Source organism: Carcharodon carcharias, chromosome 2, assembly GCF_017639515.1.
Source record: "Carcharodon carcharias isolate sCarCar2 chromosome 2, sCarCar2.pri, whole genome shotgun sequence".
Lineage (NCBI taxonomy): Eukaryota > Metazoa > Chordata > Chondrichthyes > Lamniformes > Lamnidae > Carcharodon > Carcharodon carcharias.
Genome location: NC_054468.1, coordinates 75,563,405 through 75,579,408, shown reverse-complemented (window position 1 = coordinate 75,579,408; position 16,004 = coordinate 75,563,405). Strand labels below are relative to the sequence as shown.

Below are 16,004 nucleotides of genomic sequence, written 5' to 3'. Positions count from 1 at the left end.
GAACAGTATGTGAGGCTAGCAGTGTAGTTGGTAGGATTTGCATGTAAATCTTCATTCACTGACCTTGACCTCTCTATCTACCCTATCTATTTTCCTGGATATCTTGAAAATTTTAATGTACCATGGCCCTGGCTCCCATTGTCTTCTGAGTTGTTCTCTGGAGAACCGCTCTCCTCTGGTCCATCTCTTCACCAGTGACTCATCTCAACATCCAAAATCTTTGGGGGACACTCTCGTGCCTGTTGCACCATCTTAGGCCAGCCACCTTGACTTTAAGAGGTGCAGTCTGGACTGAAGTAGCACGCATTAGCTTTAGCCGGTGCTAGTGTCACATGAACTTGGGGCCCCTGCTGAAGCATCTCATTCAAAAGATGGCACCACTGACAGTGCAACACTTGTTCTGAATTGCATAGAAGTGTCAGCTGAGATTAACGTGCTCAAACTGGCCACAGTAAATTCAACGTTTGCAGGATTCCAGCATTATTGCTGCAATGGTTGTTAATCTATACACTCAATTCTTGTATTCCTTATACACGTGGTTGTATGAGTTGGCTGTTAACTCCACCTTTGCTGTAAAACTTTCGCCAATCTTTATTTCTCTTCTCTTTTTGTTGGATACAGCTGGTTGCCCTGGTACCCAAAATAAATGTTTATTCATCGTTGGCGAAAGGGATTAGACTTTGGGTTGGTGGTCACAGCTGAGTCCATTGTTATCCCTAATAAACAATGACATAGGCATACCCCTCCACCTGCAAATAATGAACAATAACCAGAAGTCGAAGCCTGGCTGATATCAGCCACAAATTAAATTTGAATTGATTTATAAAACTCCATTTGTTATATAAGCATGTTGTTAATTTACAATACATCATGGCTGCTGTTTGCAACAGTCAACTTCAGGTGGCAGATTTTCAATTTGTCACCCAGGTGCAAAAACAGCATTGTGTATCAGGTAAATCATAGATGTTTTCCAGTTTTCATTGAAATTGCTGATCCACAGAGCCAGTTTTGTGCTGCAAGTTGGAAATGTACCCCAATATTTGTTTTAACTTTACTTCAGAACAAGATTGACTGTCTGGATGTATGTCGATGTAAAGTTCAATATCCAATAGCACTGAATGGGATTTCCACCTTTAATATACAGACATGCAACATAGCAAAACTAAAAATGCACATCAGTCATCAGAATGAATGTGCTGATTGCTGCTGGAGAGACAATCTGATGCAATTGGCACCAGTGTTCCCCAGAGCAGACAGTGGAACAAATTGTCAGGACCCTGATAAGCATTCAGTGTCTGCTGCCTGATGGCATGCATGTATAATGCAATGATCTAAACTGCAGTTTTGTCAGAGTGTGGTGGCAACATAAAATTCACAATTCTATTACAATCTCTGACACAGTAAAGCTTCATGAAAAACCTCATACCAATGATTCTCATTCTGCAGCCCAGTAAGCTTCTATTCCTTCCATTTTTACTGATAATCATTTTTTTTCACCAACAGACTAATAGTACAAGTAGCACTCTGCAGATAATGGGCAGTGTTTAGCTTGAATCAATTATTGTAATATATGTGGCTTCAATAGCTCCATCTTTGAGGTAAGTTATTTCTTCATTCCTCATTTGTGTTGCTGTATCTGGAAAAATGCATGAGATTCACATCACTATTATTTGAAAACTAGTCAGAACTGCATGATTCAACAGACTAACAAAATGCAAATGTACAGCACTGGCCATTCAACGCACAACAGTCTGGGGAACTACACTTCTCTAAAATATTCCTCTCTATTAGTTTGTGGAGAGAAAAATTACAATAGAATTATATAAACTTCTTGACGGGAGAGTGGTTAGAGTGGAACTAGCTTCCACAAACAATATTTGAAGAGGATAGCATGGATGCATCTAAGGGGAAGCTAGAGAAACAAATGGGGAAAAAAGGAATAAAATGTTATCCTGACAGGGTTAGATGAAAAGGGTTGGGAGGGTGTACATGTAGAGCATAAATACCAGCATGTAGCAGTTGGGCAGAGAGGCCTGTTTTTGTGCTGTATATTCAATGCAATCTGTGTAATTGTGTGGAAACTTAGCTTGTATTTCTTTGAGTATAGAAAATGATCTGATTGAGCTGTTTCAAATGTTAAAAGGATTAAAGTTGATACTGAGAAACTATTTTGTCTTGTGGGAGTATCAAAAATTAAGGAATACAATCTTAAATTTGAACTAGGTCACTTAGCAGATAAACCGAGAAAATGCATTCATGTAAAGGATAGTAGAAATCTGGAATCCCCAGCTAAAGCCTGTCTGCCGCTGGAGTAATTACATATGAACAAGGTGCAGGAGTAGGTCATTCAGCCCCTCGTGTCTGCTCCGCCATTTAATAAGATCATGACTGAAACCTACAAATCACCGACCGCCGATAACCTTTCACCCCCTTACTTGCTGAGAATATACCACTTCTGCCTTAAAAACATTCAGAGACTGCTTCCACTGCCTTTTCAGGAAGAGAGTTCCAAAGACTCACAATCCCCCGAGTGAAAAAATTTTACCTCAATTCTGTTTTAAATGAGCGACCCCTTACTTTTAAATAGTGACCCCTAGTTCTAGATTTTTCCAGAAGAGGAAACATCCTCTCCACATCCACACTGTCAAGACCCTCAGGATGTTTCAATCAAGCTTTCAAGACTGATTGGTGGAGTTGTGCAGGAGCGGGTGGGCGGGATCCTGATTGGCGCTTCTGATCGGGGGCGCACCACCATTTTACATGGGCGGGCCCAAGCCAAGCATAACGTCTAATCGGAAGTGCTGAGCACTCCCTGTATGGGCAAAGTGCTGCCTCAGGGAGATTGGTTGAATTTATAAAAATTTTTAAAGGTTAGAAAAACTTTTCCTCACAGGTCCCCTCATGTGACACTGTCACATGAGCTGGGATATGTCCATTACTTTCATTTAAAAATATTCCGAAAATTTTAAATCCCTCGTGAAACCTTATTCCACCCGTGGATGAGGTTTGATGCTTTTTCAGAAGGCCACCTGGGCTCTTTGCCTGCTCGCCAACCTTAAGGTTGGTTGGTAGGTCCATTAATCATTTCAATTACTTTTTTAATGGCCTTAATAGGCTGTTGACAGGTCTGCAGGTGCACAGCTGAGTCGGCTGCGTGCCCGCCGAACTGAAAATCTAAATGATGTGGGGAGATGTCGGAGTGCACGCCCGATGTCACCCCGCCTCATTTTATGGGTCAGTGAGTGGGCCCTACCCCCGCTCGATGACCGGAAAAAGCTGCCCTGACATTTTTTTCATTGTGTAAGAGTATCAAGGGATATAGAGTGAAGGTGGGTTAATAAAGTTGAGGTATGGATCACCCATCATTTAACTGAATGGTGGGAAAGGCTTGAGGGGGTAAATGGTTTACTCATTATCCTACGTTCCTAGACTGAAATAGTTTTGGGAGAAGTTGATGAATGTGTGGAGTGTATGGTCCAGGGTCAGACATTGGGAACTTTTCACACAGCATTTGAGAGATATCTCAGAGAGCAGGCATTTGAGAGGTATTAATTTTGGAGCCACCCAGCCATGCACTTAGTTCTTAATATGCAAGAATAAAATGTTTAGAAATACTATGTCTTTTGTTTCATAATCATCATTAAAAATGCAAACAAATAATTATGAAATTGGATTTTTAAACTAAAATTCCTGTTTGATTTAGAATGTAGTACAATCCCAATGCTTGGTCCTGAAGTAACTAAGGCCAGAATTTTTCGTTTGGCATCTGACCTAAATAAGTGCAAAATGATGCGCGATGATGTCGGGCGAGCGTCCCAACGTTATCGCGCAATATTTCGGTCAGCACGCACTCAGGAGTCGACCGTGCACTCACTGACAATTAAGCAGTCTATTAAGGCCCTTAATCAACTAATTGATTGGAATTTTTGCCCATCCGACCGTTCGGTTGGCGGACGGTAATTGGCCAGCCAGTGCGAAATCGCGGTCGGGGCCCAATCACGGGCAGCGGTTGGTTTCTAGGCCCACCCGACAAGGGCAAAATTCTGACCGAAGTATCTTAACCAATTGTGTGCTTTCTGAATACTTTCATGAGTGGTTTTGTTGTCCATAAATCTTCCAATACATGGAATAAATAATAAATATACTTCAACTCCTGCTGAATCATAATAGCTTTTTCTAATAACAGCAGTTGTACTTACTGCTTGCTTTGTTACGAGCAGTCCGTTTTACTTTGTAGCAGATGAATACAAATAAAATTAAAGCAAGAAGCCATACTATTGCAGCACTTATCAAGTGCAGTTCCTTCCGATCTAGAATAAATCAGAGAGGAGTTAAAATTTATCATGCATTAAAAGACGGAATCAACAGTTTAACCAACTTATGATGTGATAGAGTGAAAAGAACTTATTAGTTATACTCTACCATTTATGTATATGGTCAATCTATGTCAATAGATATAGGCAAAATAAAGTGAAAATGTCAAAAATTGTGGTATTATGCCTTGTGTTATATAAGCAATTTACTTTCTTTGTTTGCATTCCTAGGTAGAGACCCTAAGTTCTGGGAAATGCAAGAAAAAGCAGGTTAAGAGATCTATCCTTCAACTTGAGGTCAATGCTTTTTTTAAAAACAAACTAATTAATTGCCAGTCTCCCAGTTCATTGCTGTGGGTCTGAGATTTGGAGCATGCTGGTGATGTTTAAATTCTAAGGGGGGGGCTGCATTTACAGGCTCTGTCTTTTATTATGGTTGCTGCTTAGGTTCTTGGTGTGGGAATGATTTAAATATAGCTCAGTTAGAAGCTAAGGGCTGAACTTTACACTCAAAGATCACTTTCCGGAGCGTATTACAGGGTGTGATGATGTCTAACGCCAGTTTCCGATAATACTTTGGTGGGTCAAAAGTCGGGAACCCGGCTGCATTATTTAAATATCAATTTAAAAGGCGATTCAACTAATTAACTACCCATCTCACTGCAATAATATGGTCAGATGGCAATAACACGCCTTCAGCGTGAGGTTTATGACAGGCGGGGAATCCGTTTTTTTAAGGGTCAGCTTGTCTGGGTGGATTTCAAAACTGTAGCTGAGACCAGAGTCTGAGCTTTGCATTTCAAACTCTATTGACTGCAGGGCCTGCTCATTTGACTGGACAGGGGAACCTTTTGGATATTTTTCATGAGGAGAATTCTCCTCTGATTCAGAGGGCTCATTTGATAGATTATTTTCCTGTCCATTACCCAGTGGTGAGGAGTGAAAACGGTCTGAGACAGATGGGAATTGTTGCCTCAGTTTGGAGACAGAACCTCCGGTGTGGAGGAGAGAAGGATTAGGAGAAGGGCGAGAGGAGGCTGGGAACACAGGGATGCTCAGGATACTGTAGTTCCTCAGGAAGGGGACAGGGCGGAGCCAGACCCCAAGGGTCAGAAGGAGCCCAAAAACCCTCAGTGGAGTAACAGATGAACTTATGCTGCCCCAAGGGTATACAGGCAGAGATCCAGCTACCTGCAACTAACCTCATGAGGCATTGAGCCTTTTGTGGCACCAGGACCAAGTCCTCAACACTGTTGACCTCATCGTCCATGCAGCATGAGTCTGCCTGGACTTACCCCTCTTCCCAATGCTTGGCATGAGCTGGTGATGTCTATCATGTACTGCATGGAGGAAGGCACCAAGGGCAGCCTCACTGAATCTCAAGGCAGCTTTGCCCCTTTCAAAATGCCTCTCCATACTCTCAAATGGCACAGTCATCTTTGCATAGCTGTATGTAATAAATGTACAACTCCTCAATGCCAAAAGTGGGAGAGTTGCAGAATTTTATAACTTATGCCACCTATGAAGTTTGACATGGTTGGCAGAGATTCACTAAAATTTAAAATAAAGACAGAAAATGCTGGGAAATGCTCCACAGGCCTGATAGCATCTGTGGAGAGAGAAATAGAGTTAACATTTTGAGCCGCCCATATGGTTTCTTCAGAGCTGAAGAGAGGAAGGAATGTAATGGGTTTTATACTATTGAAGAGAGGGGTTGGAGCAGGTGGAGCAAAAAAAGTCAGGGATAGGTGGGAGCTCAGGAGAGATTGACAAAGATGTCATGGGCACAGGACAAAGGGGGTGGTGATTCTGGTGTTAAAGACTAAGTCAGGTGCTAAAAGTTGCATAAAGATCAGTTAGGATAATGTGTTAATAGCAGAGCAAGAGTCAGCTGTCTCTGAAGGCAAAAATAAGTTACAGACTGGCCTTGTGGGGGGAGTGGGTTGGGAAAAAATATCAACAGGGAGGACAGAGTTCGTGGTCTGAATTTGTTGAAGTCGATGTTAAGCACGGAAGGCTGTAAAATGCCTAATCGGAAGACGAGGTGCTGCTCCTCCAGTTTGCTTTTGGGGAGCTGGAGGAACAGCACCTCACCTTCCGATTAGGCATTTTACAGTCTTCTGCACTTAGCACTGAGTTCAACAAATTTAGACCATGAAATCTGTCCTTCATGTTGATATTTCTTCCCAACCCAATCCCCCACACAGGGTCAGTCTGTAACTTGTTCTAATGTTTTACTTTCAAGGAGCCAAGACCCTGGTTCTGCTATCCCACCTTTTTATCACCATTAGCTCCTTCCTTAGTCTTTAACACTACCATTACCACTGTCACTTTCTTCATCTTGTGTCCATGACGTATTTGTCAAATCTCTCCTGAGCTCCCATCTATCCCTGACCTATTTTGCTCCACCTGCTCCACTACCTCCCTTCCACAGTATAAAACCCATTATATTTCTATCTCTCTTCAGCTCTGAAGAAATCAATGGACTCGAAATGTTAACTTTGTTTCTCTCTCTACAGGTGCCGGCAGACCTGCTGCTTTTTTCCTGCATTTTCTGTTTTTATTTCAGATTTCCAGCATCCGCAGCATTTTCCTTTTAATTTAGCTAAAGTTTAAATTGACTTACCTGATCAGACTGGAAGGTGCACAAATCTTCACTATGTATAGTGAAGATATACATCTCCTCTATTGATCATCTGATGGGTCCCCTGACACTGTTAAGTGCAAGTGGACACTTTAAAGTGCTGACCATTACCTTGTTCCAGGTGCCTGCAGCTTCTGAGCCTGGACACCCCACCCTTAAGCACTCTTTGGGCAGGATGGTCTGTAAGCCGCCTTTGCCGCTAATTCAGGGCAATTAGCGTATTATCGGATGCGCACTGATGGCAGACCTGGAAGTTGGAATGCCACCGACTTCTGTGTGCAGAACCTGCTGTCAGCGAGCGACCAAATTATTCAGCCCTAAGTGTTGAGGGAAGTTCTATGAATAATTGTAAACCTTTAGCTGAAGAGGCCACACAATTAAACTCAGAGAAGAGAACCCACAGAATATGATTAGATGGCTTCCTACTTTATTTATACTTTTGACTTGGAAATGTGACTGCACATTCTCTATACAGGACTTCGTTACATGCACTGGAATCTCTCTATGGTGTTTGCTCTTGATAGTGTTCAAGTGAGTGCTGTATTCAATTATAAAATACTGAACGCACAATATTGAATGTGGTACCTTTACAACTGCTTGTGGTGCTCACTGCAAATCAATGACATGGCTCAGCTTAGTTTAGACTGCAGCTTTTCCATTGTCATTTTTTTTACAAGCAGTATGAAATGAAGAACTTCTGTGGATAGTTTCAGCAATTGAGAATTACTAATGCTGTTTAAAAGTTTCTGCCAGCAAACATTTTTCAAACCTTTGACCCTTTTTTAAATAACCATTAAGGATCTGACTTCAGCTCTATTGCTAAGGGGATGTTGGTACTTGTTGGGTCCTGTCAAATCAAGAACATGTCCCGATTGCTATGGATGGAAAGCATTAGAACATAGGAAATCAGAGTAGGTGTAGGGCATTCAGCCCATTGAGCCTGCTGCACCATTCAGTCAGATCATGGCTGATCTGATGTGGCCTTAACTCCATTCCTGTCTGCTCACCTCCCTGCACCACCACCCCCCCCCACCCCGCAAAACCCCCACAACTCATGACTCCTTTGTCAATCAAAAATCTGCCTAACACAGCCTTGGGTTAGTCAGCATTAAGTTGGCACTAATGTTGATTTGAAATATCGAAGATATAATGGGAGAACAAACAGTGTCAAGGAAGTGGGGCGACAGTGGTTTAGAGTCAATGAGCGAGTAATCCAGGTGACCAGGGTAATGCTCTGGGGGACACAGGTTTAAATGGCAATTGGTGGAATTTAAATTTAATTAATAAAAATCTAGAAAAAGCTAGTCTCAGTAAGAGTGACCATGAAACTACCGTTGACTGTCATAAAAACCTGCCTGATTCGCTCATGTGAATTTAGGGAAGAAAATCTGCTGTCCTTAACTGATCTCGCCTACATGCTACTCCAGGTCCACAGCAATGTGGTTTATTCTTAACTGCTCACTGAAATAGCCTAGCAAGCCACTCCATTGTACAAAACTACTACAGAAAAGTCAATAGCATTGTGGATGTACCTACACCTGCAGTGGTTCAAGAGGCAGCTCACCACTATCTTCTCAGGGATAGAAAACAAAAGTGGTACCCACACCTCATGACAGAATAAAAAATTGTCAAGTAATGGTCAGTGTAAAGAAAAATAAATAACTTGCATTTATACATCACCTATCACAACCTCATGAGTGCCTCCAGAATGATTAGCAACCAATGAACTACTTCTGAAAATGTAGTCACTATAGTGAAACCTGGCAGCAAATTTGTGCAGTAACGTCCCACAAACAGCAAAAAGACAGATGACCAGATAATCAGTCTTTGTAATGTTGGTTGTGGGATAAATGTTTGCCAGAACACAGAGAACTCCTTGCTCCTCATTGTTTACTGTCATGGGATCTTTATATTCAACTCAGAAGGCTGAACATTTTATTATAAGACAGTGCCTCCAACAGTATTCCATGAAAGTATTCAACTCTCTGGAGTGGAGTCTGAAATCCCAATCTTTTAATTCAGGGGTAAGAATGCTACAACTGAGTGGAGACTGACTTATAAATATCCTTAACTAACAATGTACTCTCAATTTCCACTGTAAACAATCACAAGCCAAGTAACTACATCAATGTACTGTTACTTCTACTAGAAAAGATATTCTTTGAAACTCTGAAGTTACAACTGATGATCAAGAGAAATGCAATGGAAATTAATGGTGCATGGGTCAAAAGTTGATGCAGCTGTGACTTGAATTAATAATGCATGTTACGTTATGTTATATGTGTTCAGAAGACCTTGCTTTTTCAGCAAGCCAACTGAAACATAAATAGAGTCAAATTATCAGAACAATGGACACCCTCTCTCCCATGTCCGATAACATCAATTTTCACCAAGGTTGAGAGTACCTGTGTGGAATATATCCATTACTTTGTTCTCAGTATCTGAATGAAAAAAGTACTTCTGCGTCAGTTCCCTGACTCTCGTTTTGACAACAACAATTTGCATTTATATAGCAACTTTTCCATAGTAAACACAGGAGCGCTATCAAACAAATCTGATATTGATTCACATTTGGACAGATAGCCAAATGCTTGGCCAAAGAGCGAAGTTTTAAGAAACATCTTAAAGAAGAAGAGAGAGATTGAAACTCAGAGAGGATTACAGAGGGTATTTCTGAACTTAGGGCCTAGGCAGCTGAAAAAGCAGCAGCCAATGAAGAGCAAGTAAAATCGGGGCCATGCAAGAGGTGAAAACTGGAGCAGTACAGAAATCTCAGAGGATTGTAGGGCTGGAGAAGGTTACAGAAATAGGGTGAGGTGAGGCCATAGAACAACTTGAAAATAAGGCAGAGGATTTAAAAACCAACATGCTGCTGGACAAGGTGCCAGTGTAGGTCAGTGAGCACAAGGGTGGGTGAATGGAAATTGGTGTGAGTAAGGATACAGGCAGCAGAGTATTGGATGAGCTCAAGTTTTTCGAGAGTGGAGGATAAGAGGCTGGCCAGGAGAGGATTGAAATGGTTAAGCACAGCAGAACGAGAAGTTTATATAATTGCTCACCTTTAGCATTCTTCCTATTACACTGCTTTATGATGCTTGGATCACTGCTTGCATTGCTGACTGGATTCTCTCCTATACATCTGTATAGGTATTGTTCATGTTCGCTAACATGGCCTAGCACTAGTTCTGCCCCATTATCGGCTGTATTGATGGCTCCAGACAAAGATTTTTCCCAGAGAAATGTGACATTTGTTCCCCTGGACACTGAGCAGCTCAGGGTGATAATTGTAGCTGAACAATTTATTGTTATCAAAGGCTTGGAAACTGGCTCTGAAATAGAGACAACAGTTAGGAGGTGAATGTTAAGACTTAATATTTCTTGAATTTCACCATTTTAATTTTAGGAGGAAATAAGTAATTGATTACATTCTAGAAAAGTACAAAAATCTAAAATGTGTATAACGCTTGGTCAATCAGCCACACAAACATGAGCTTGATGTAAATGTATTGTCAGTAAAACTCTGTCCATACTAAACATCCAGTTAATTCTATAAAGTTCCCACAGTTTAAATGAGTTAACACAAAAGCTGGAAATGCACAACAGGCCTTGGTCTAGGAGACATATTCAAAATTTTAACCCATATGACTGGTTTTCAGACGCTGATGAGCTTCCTGTATAAATAACAGATCTGGGATAATGAGAAGGGAGCCCACAGAGTGCACATACCGCCTTCCTCCCCCTCTACCACATTCTTGATCTCAGCGGAAGTCCTGAACAGAGGCCTGGAGCCTCCTCAATGAGTGAACACACTATTCTGCTTTCTAATAATTGTCTCAGACTCACATTGACTTTGAAAACCTTAGTTTTATATTAAAGTTATATTATTGAAGTAACTTACCAAACACTTGCAAATCAAATAATGTTTCACTTGTCTCTGTCACTGTTCTGCTGTAGCAATCGACTTGTATTCCATATAATTTAGTGTCATTAATCTGTACATTTTGCAGCATCACAGAATCATTCATGCTCCTTTGAAGTCTGTTTTCATACATTGCATGTTTCTCAAACGTGTTGAATCCCCATGAAGCAAGTTTAGCATGAATTGGTGATTTTGCTACAAGTGTTATTTCATACTGAGCTCCACATTGGTTATGTACCGGGAACAAAACCTGTTCTCCCACAATGGCATTAATGGTAGTTTTGGCTACAGCTGAGATCTCAGTCTCACACAGTGTAAGCAAATGGAATACTAGAATGGTAAACAAATATCTGCATTAAGTTGATGAATATTTATCTTTCTGCAGAATGATTAAGTTAATAATTTCATAAAAACAAAAAAACTGTGGATGCTGGAAATCCAAAACAAAACAAAACAAAAACAAAAACAAAACAAAAACAGAATTATCTGGAAAAACTCAGCAGGTCTGGCAGCATCGGCGGAGAAGAAAAGAGTTGACGTTTCGAGTCCTCATGACCCTTCGACAGAACTTGAGTGAATCCAAGAAAGGGGTGAAATATAAGCTGGTTTAAGGTGTGTGCGGTGGGGGGGTGGTTTGGGGGGAGAGAAGTGGAGGGGAAATGGAAAGCAATGAAGGTAAGCAAGGCAAAAAAGAGATATGGAAATCTTGTCGCAGAGACGAACAGAACTTCTTCAATGAGGTAGGCATTTCTTGAAGAGCAGTGGCAGTCAATTAAACACAGAGATAAAAACAAAAAAACTGTGGATGCTGGAAATCCAAAACAAAACAAAACAAAAACAAAAACAAAACAAAAACAGAATTACCTGGAAAAACTCAGCAGATCTGGCAGCATCGGCGGAGAAGAAAAGAGTTGACATTTCGAGTCCTCATGACCCTTCGACAGAACTTGAGTGAATCCAAGAAAGGGGTGAAATATAAGCTGGTTAATAATTTCCTTTACCTGAAAGCAATGCCCATATTTTCATATTAAAGAGGACCAATTTCCTCATATCTGTGTTGTGTACTATTTGTTTTTTTATCTTGTTTGCCATGGTTGATCATAAGAGAATGTCATCTGTAGAAGAATAAAATAAATTTGTTGAGTAACAACACTGTCTTTTCATCAGAATCTAACTTTCTCTCAATTGAAGTATGTTGAGGCATACTGTTCTTAAATTGAAAAATATCAATAATGAGCACAGGTCATTGTACAAGAGACCACCAGGACTGAGGGAAATATGAATTCTGATATTTTGAGAGCCATGGTTATTTGCTGCCAAGCCTGGGCATTAAAACTGTAACCATTTGAGAAGAAATAGATAATTGGAAATAAATGTGCAGAGATGTACAGTTTTGAGGTCCCAGGGAAGAATGAGTAAGAATGAAGTGAAGATAAAAAGCATGTAAAATGATGCTTTTGGAACTTACAATGGGAGGAAAGCTTAGAGGAGCAGTGATCGGAATAGTTTTGATAAAATTAAGAAAGGCAAGAAAAGGTATGACGAAGAAAAAGGTTTGAGATAGAAAATTGACTATCATGAAGCATTATCTTACATCTTGTCCACGAATGTTTGAAAGTATTTCAAGATTCTTCCTAAATAGTATGGTGTCCGACCCCATGAAGGAACACAACGTAATGTTTGCTTGTTTTATAAACGGGAATGCAAGGCATCACCATAATTTGTCAGTCAAAAGTCTGTTGAGTTCTAGGCAAGGGGTATGAATTTGCAACAGCAAAGCAGTAAACCACAGGAGATAATATATTCACTTCATCTGTTTCATGCTATCTATATCTTACCTCCTACTGACCCATTAAAAGATACATCTTCTGTAGTGAGAAGCCTGTGGTCGAGACCACAGAGAAATTGCAGAAGAAGCTGGCCATGTGAGGGCAAGCGGCTTTGTGTAACAGCAACAAATGTGTTAGACAGCTTCCAACTTTTACCCACTAACCCTATTATTAATCCCTCCTCACACTATATTCAGTCATAAAATAATTATTTAAAATTTTCAATGAAACAGCATCATATTCTTTTGCAGCCTATCGTTCTAGAAAGTACAAGTATTTACGAATAGTTGTAATTAACATACATAATTACAATATTAAACTCTTCTTGTTCAGCCTTTCATTTTCGGATGTGCAGCAGTAAATGCCAGAAATGTTCGTTTCCAATTCTGACTTAATTTTACCTCCACACACAAAATGAACCCCGTGATGCAAATAAAAGATGCAAAATGACTGTGAAGATCCGCCTGATATTAATCTGACAATAAATGTATTTTCTTTTAAAAAAAACTATCAAATACCAATATGAAGTTATATATTTCAATCATCAATCACAGGAAAATAAGGGATCCCAGGAGATCAATCTAACATTACAGTCTAGGTAATGCAATCACAACCGGTTGGATTTCACGGGGCATTCTCATGATCCTATCCTAACAGGGCTGGATCCATTGTGACCCATTGATACACTATGTGCTAGGGTATAATTAATTATCTATGCCTACTTTATGCCCAGATACCCCATTCAATGGTAATAATCTAAATCCTAAAATTCTAATGATCCAGCTCTTTATTAAAGGTGTCAATCGAATTTACGATTAAGGGAAATCTATTCTAAATATTTACCATTGCGTGTGAGAGAAAGCGTGGTGGAGCTAACTTCTCTCGATTCACTTGATTTTCTTTTAATTACTTTTACGTTCTTGATTTTTATAATTAGAATTTAAGTGAAATGATCGACTTTAACAAATACAAAATGTAGTGAGAACAATATTTATCGTTTCTGACGTTAACCAATTTGAGGTATTTCTCAAACAAAAACAGAATTACTTGGAAAAATTTAGCAGGTCTGGCAGCATCGGCGGAGAAGAAAAGAGTTGACGTTTCGAGCCCTCGTATTTCTCAAAGTTTTAAAACGTCATGCATAAATGAATATTAACACATTCCGAAATATTTCCACTTAGGATACAGCAGGCGAAGTGTGCGTTTTGTAGATGAGGTGGTTCCAAATTATAACCATCTTGCTACAGCTAAACTTCAACCATTGGTATAAAATCAACAAAAGGGTAGAAAATATTAATGAAAACAGGATTCACTTAAAACGAGACATAGGGTTAAAAAAGGCCTGCACTTTGAATATCGAATTAATTTCTTGTATAGCGCTCTGTTTTAACGATGTGATATTTGTCTTTAGATTCTGCTTTATCACCAAATGCAATTCACGAAACTAAAGTTCTTTTTTTATTTTCCTGCAGGAAGAATTTGTTTAATTTGAATTTTAAAATGGACATCATTTGGTCAATCCACTTATCGAAATAGCCGCAGAGAATTCTATGAAGAAGGAACTCTGGAATTGATGTTAAAGAGAAAACTAGGTTTGCAACTAAAGGGTTACTTTCACATATTGAGCTTTTTTTTAAATGTTAACTCCTACTAAATAACATCCCAAGTTTCAATTCACATTTCAATCAAATTGCATTTATATAGCGCCTTTAAAGTGGGCTATGGTCGCAAGAAGCTTGGTATAAACTCGGTTTTAGTTTGATAATTATAAAAATCCCATTTATCCTTTAGCAACCTGACCGGTAATCCCCTGAACACATTTCCAATAATGACCGCGGCTTCACCTCTTACCGCGGGAAAGTCCGCACAACATCAGCTTTCCGGCCAACTGTGCTCTGTCCGTCGGCTCCAGTGAGCACTTGCCTGGAGATACACTTTCTAACATTCCCTTCTCAAAACAACACCCGTTCAGCAAATCAAGCCAGGGTTTAAGAAAGAGCAGCTGGAGTCACAGTGCAAATTCTGGCCGTCTGTATAAATCCCAGAGTCGCTCCAGGCAGAGCGACAATGATCTGCTCACTGACACTTCCGAACAAACCAATTCCTTAAACAAGAGCAGGAAATGCTGGAAATACTCAGCAGGTCAGGCAACACCTGTGGAGAGAGAGCAGAGGGAACGTTTCGAGTCGATGTTCGGTTATTATTTCAGATTTTCTGCTTCAGTTCAATTCTTTAATAGTTCGGCTAGATTTGAAGATTATCTCGTTTCACCACCCACACTTTACAGATTTAATAAACCTCCTAACCTTACAGTGCAGATAATAATATTAAAGAGCAGTCAGTAATTCACCTCAGTGAAATCTATCGAGAGGAAAATATCTTACAAATCACTGAAATGATGAACTGGATAGACTCGTTTTATAAGACTAAAGTATTATTACTCAAGGTCAAAACATTGGTTGAAAATATTCATATTCCAAACAGTAAAAAAAAAGTTTAATAAAGTCTTTACTGGAAAATCGGCGATTGTATTTCACTTTAATCTGAAAGAAACAGGACAGTCTGTTTTAATTGTACTCCCGCTCTTTATTAACGTGGGAAACCCTGTTACTTTGTTGTAATTTCTGGGTCAATTTTTTTTCGCCAGCTTTTTTTTAAATGCCCCACTCTGAAAGCAGAGAGAGAGCAGTTTCTATTGAGCGAGTTAATAATGAGCCCGCTCTACCCTCACTCACTCTTGACTATTTGTCCAGTCCGGGTCCCTCAGTCTCCCAGTCTCCCTCTCTTGAGACTTACCCACTCACTGAGTCTTACACTCTTCGACTCGCAACTTCTTTCTCCAAGCGGCTCCCCTCAATCTCTTTGCACTGTCCTGAACGCGGGGTAGAAATAAGAACAGATTTGGGTGAGTGACGTGCGATGTCTGGTCACACGTAACGCTGTCCTATAAGTAATTTCAGGCTATCGTTAATAGGGGAACTAGAATGTAACATTTATATAGGGAACACATTGTAAATTCATATATATGTTTATGGAGGGGCAGATACTTCTAATGTTAAATGAGTGAAAAACACTTGGTAGGGCTGACTGATTATTTTAGTTGTAATTTTGTGTGGTCATTGTTCATCTCTTGCTGACAACAGTTTATTTTCATGGTGAATGTAGAAATTTTATATAGAAATCATGACACTGATGAGTGAAAACAACCACATATATTAGAATCATTGCATCATGGAATGGTTACAGCACAAAAAATATTGCTGTTCCTTCACTGTCCTTGGGTCAAAATCCTGGAACTC

At 40.0% G+C, this 16,004-nt stretch overlaps 1 protein-coding gene across 1 annotated transcript; it reads right to left on the bottom strand.

The window, feature by feature from the left end:
* Positions 1-1,125: 1,125 nt before the first annotated feature.
* Positions 1,126-15,555, bottom strand: LOC121274734 (natural killer cell receptor 2B4-like). The gene is made up of 6 exons (XM_041182078.1): positions 15,502-15,555; positions 11,878-11,991; positions 10,856-11,206; positions 10,017-10,286; positions 4,200-4,310; positions 1,126-1,636 (listed from the first exon to the last, which is right to left on the bottom strand). The coding sequence occupies exons 2-6, from the start codon at positions 11,966-11,968 to the stop codon at positions 1,545-1,547; spliced, it is 915 nt and encodes a 304-aa protein (XP_041038012.1). The 5' UTR covers positions 11,969-11,991; positions 15,502-15,555; the 3' UTR covers positions 1,126-1,544.
* Positions 15,556-16,004: the final 449 nt, after the last annotated feature.

Coding starts and splice junctions, on each gene's coding strand:
- LOC121274734 (XM_041182078.1), bottom strand. CDS start 11,968: ATGGCAAACAAGATAAAAAAACAAATAGTACACAACACAGATATGAGG. Junction 4,311..10,016: donor TAATAGGAAGAATGCTAAAG/GTGAGCAATTAT, acceptor GATTTATTCTAG/ATCGGAAGGAACTGCACTTG. Junction 1,637..4,199: donor TGCTCGTAACAAAGCAAGCA/GTAAGTACAACT, acceptor GCATTTTTCCAG/ATACAGCAACACAAATGAGG.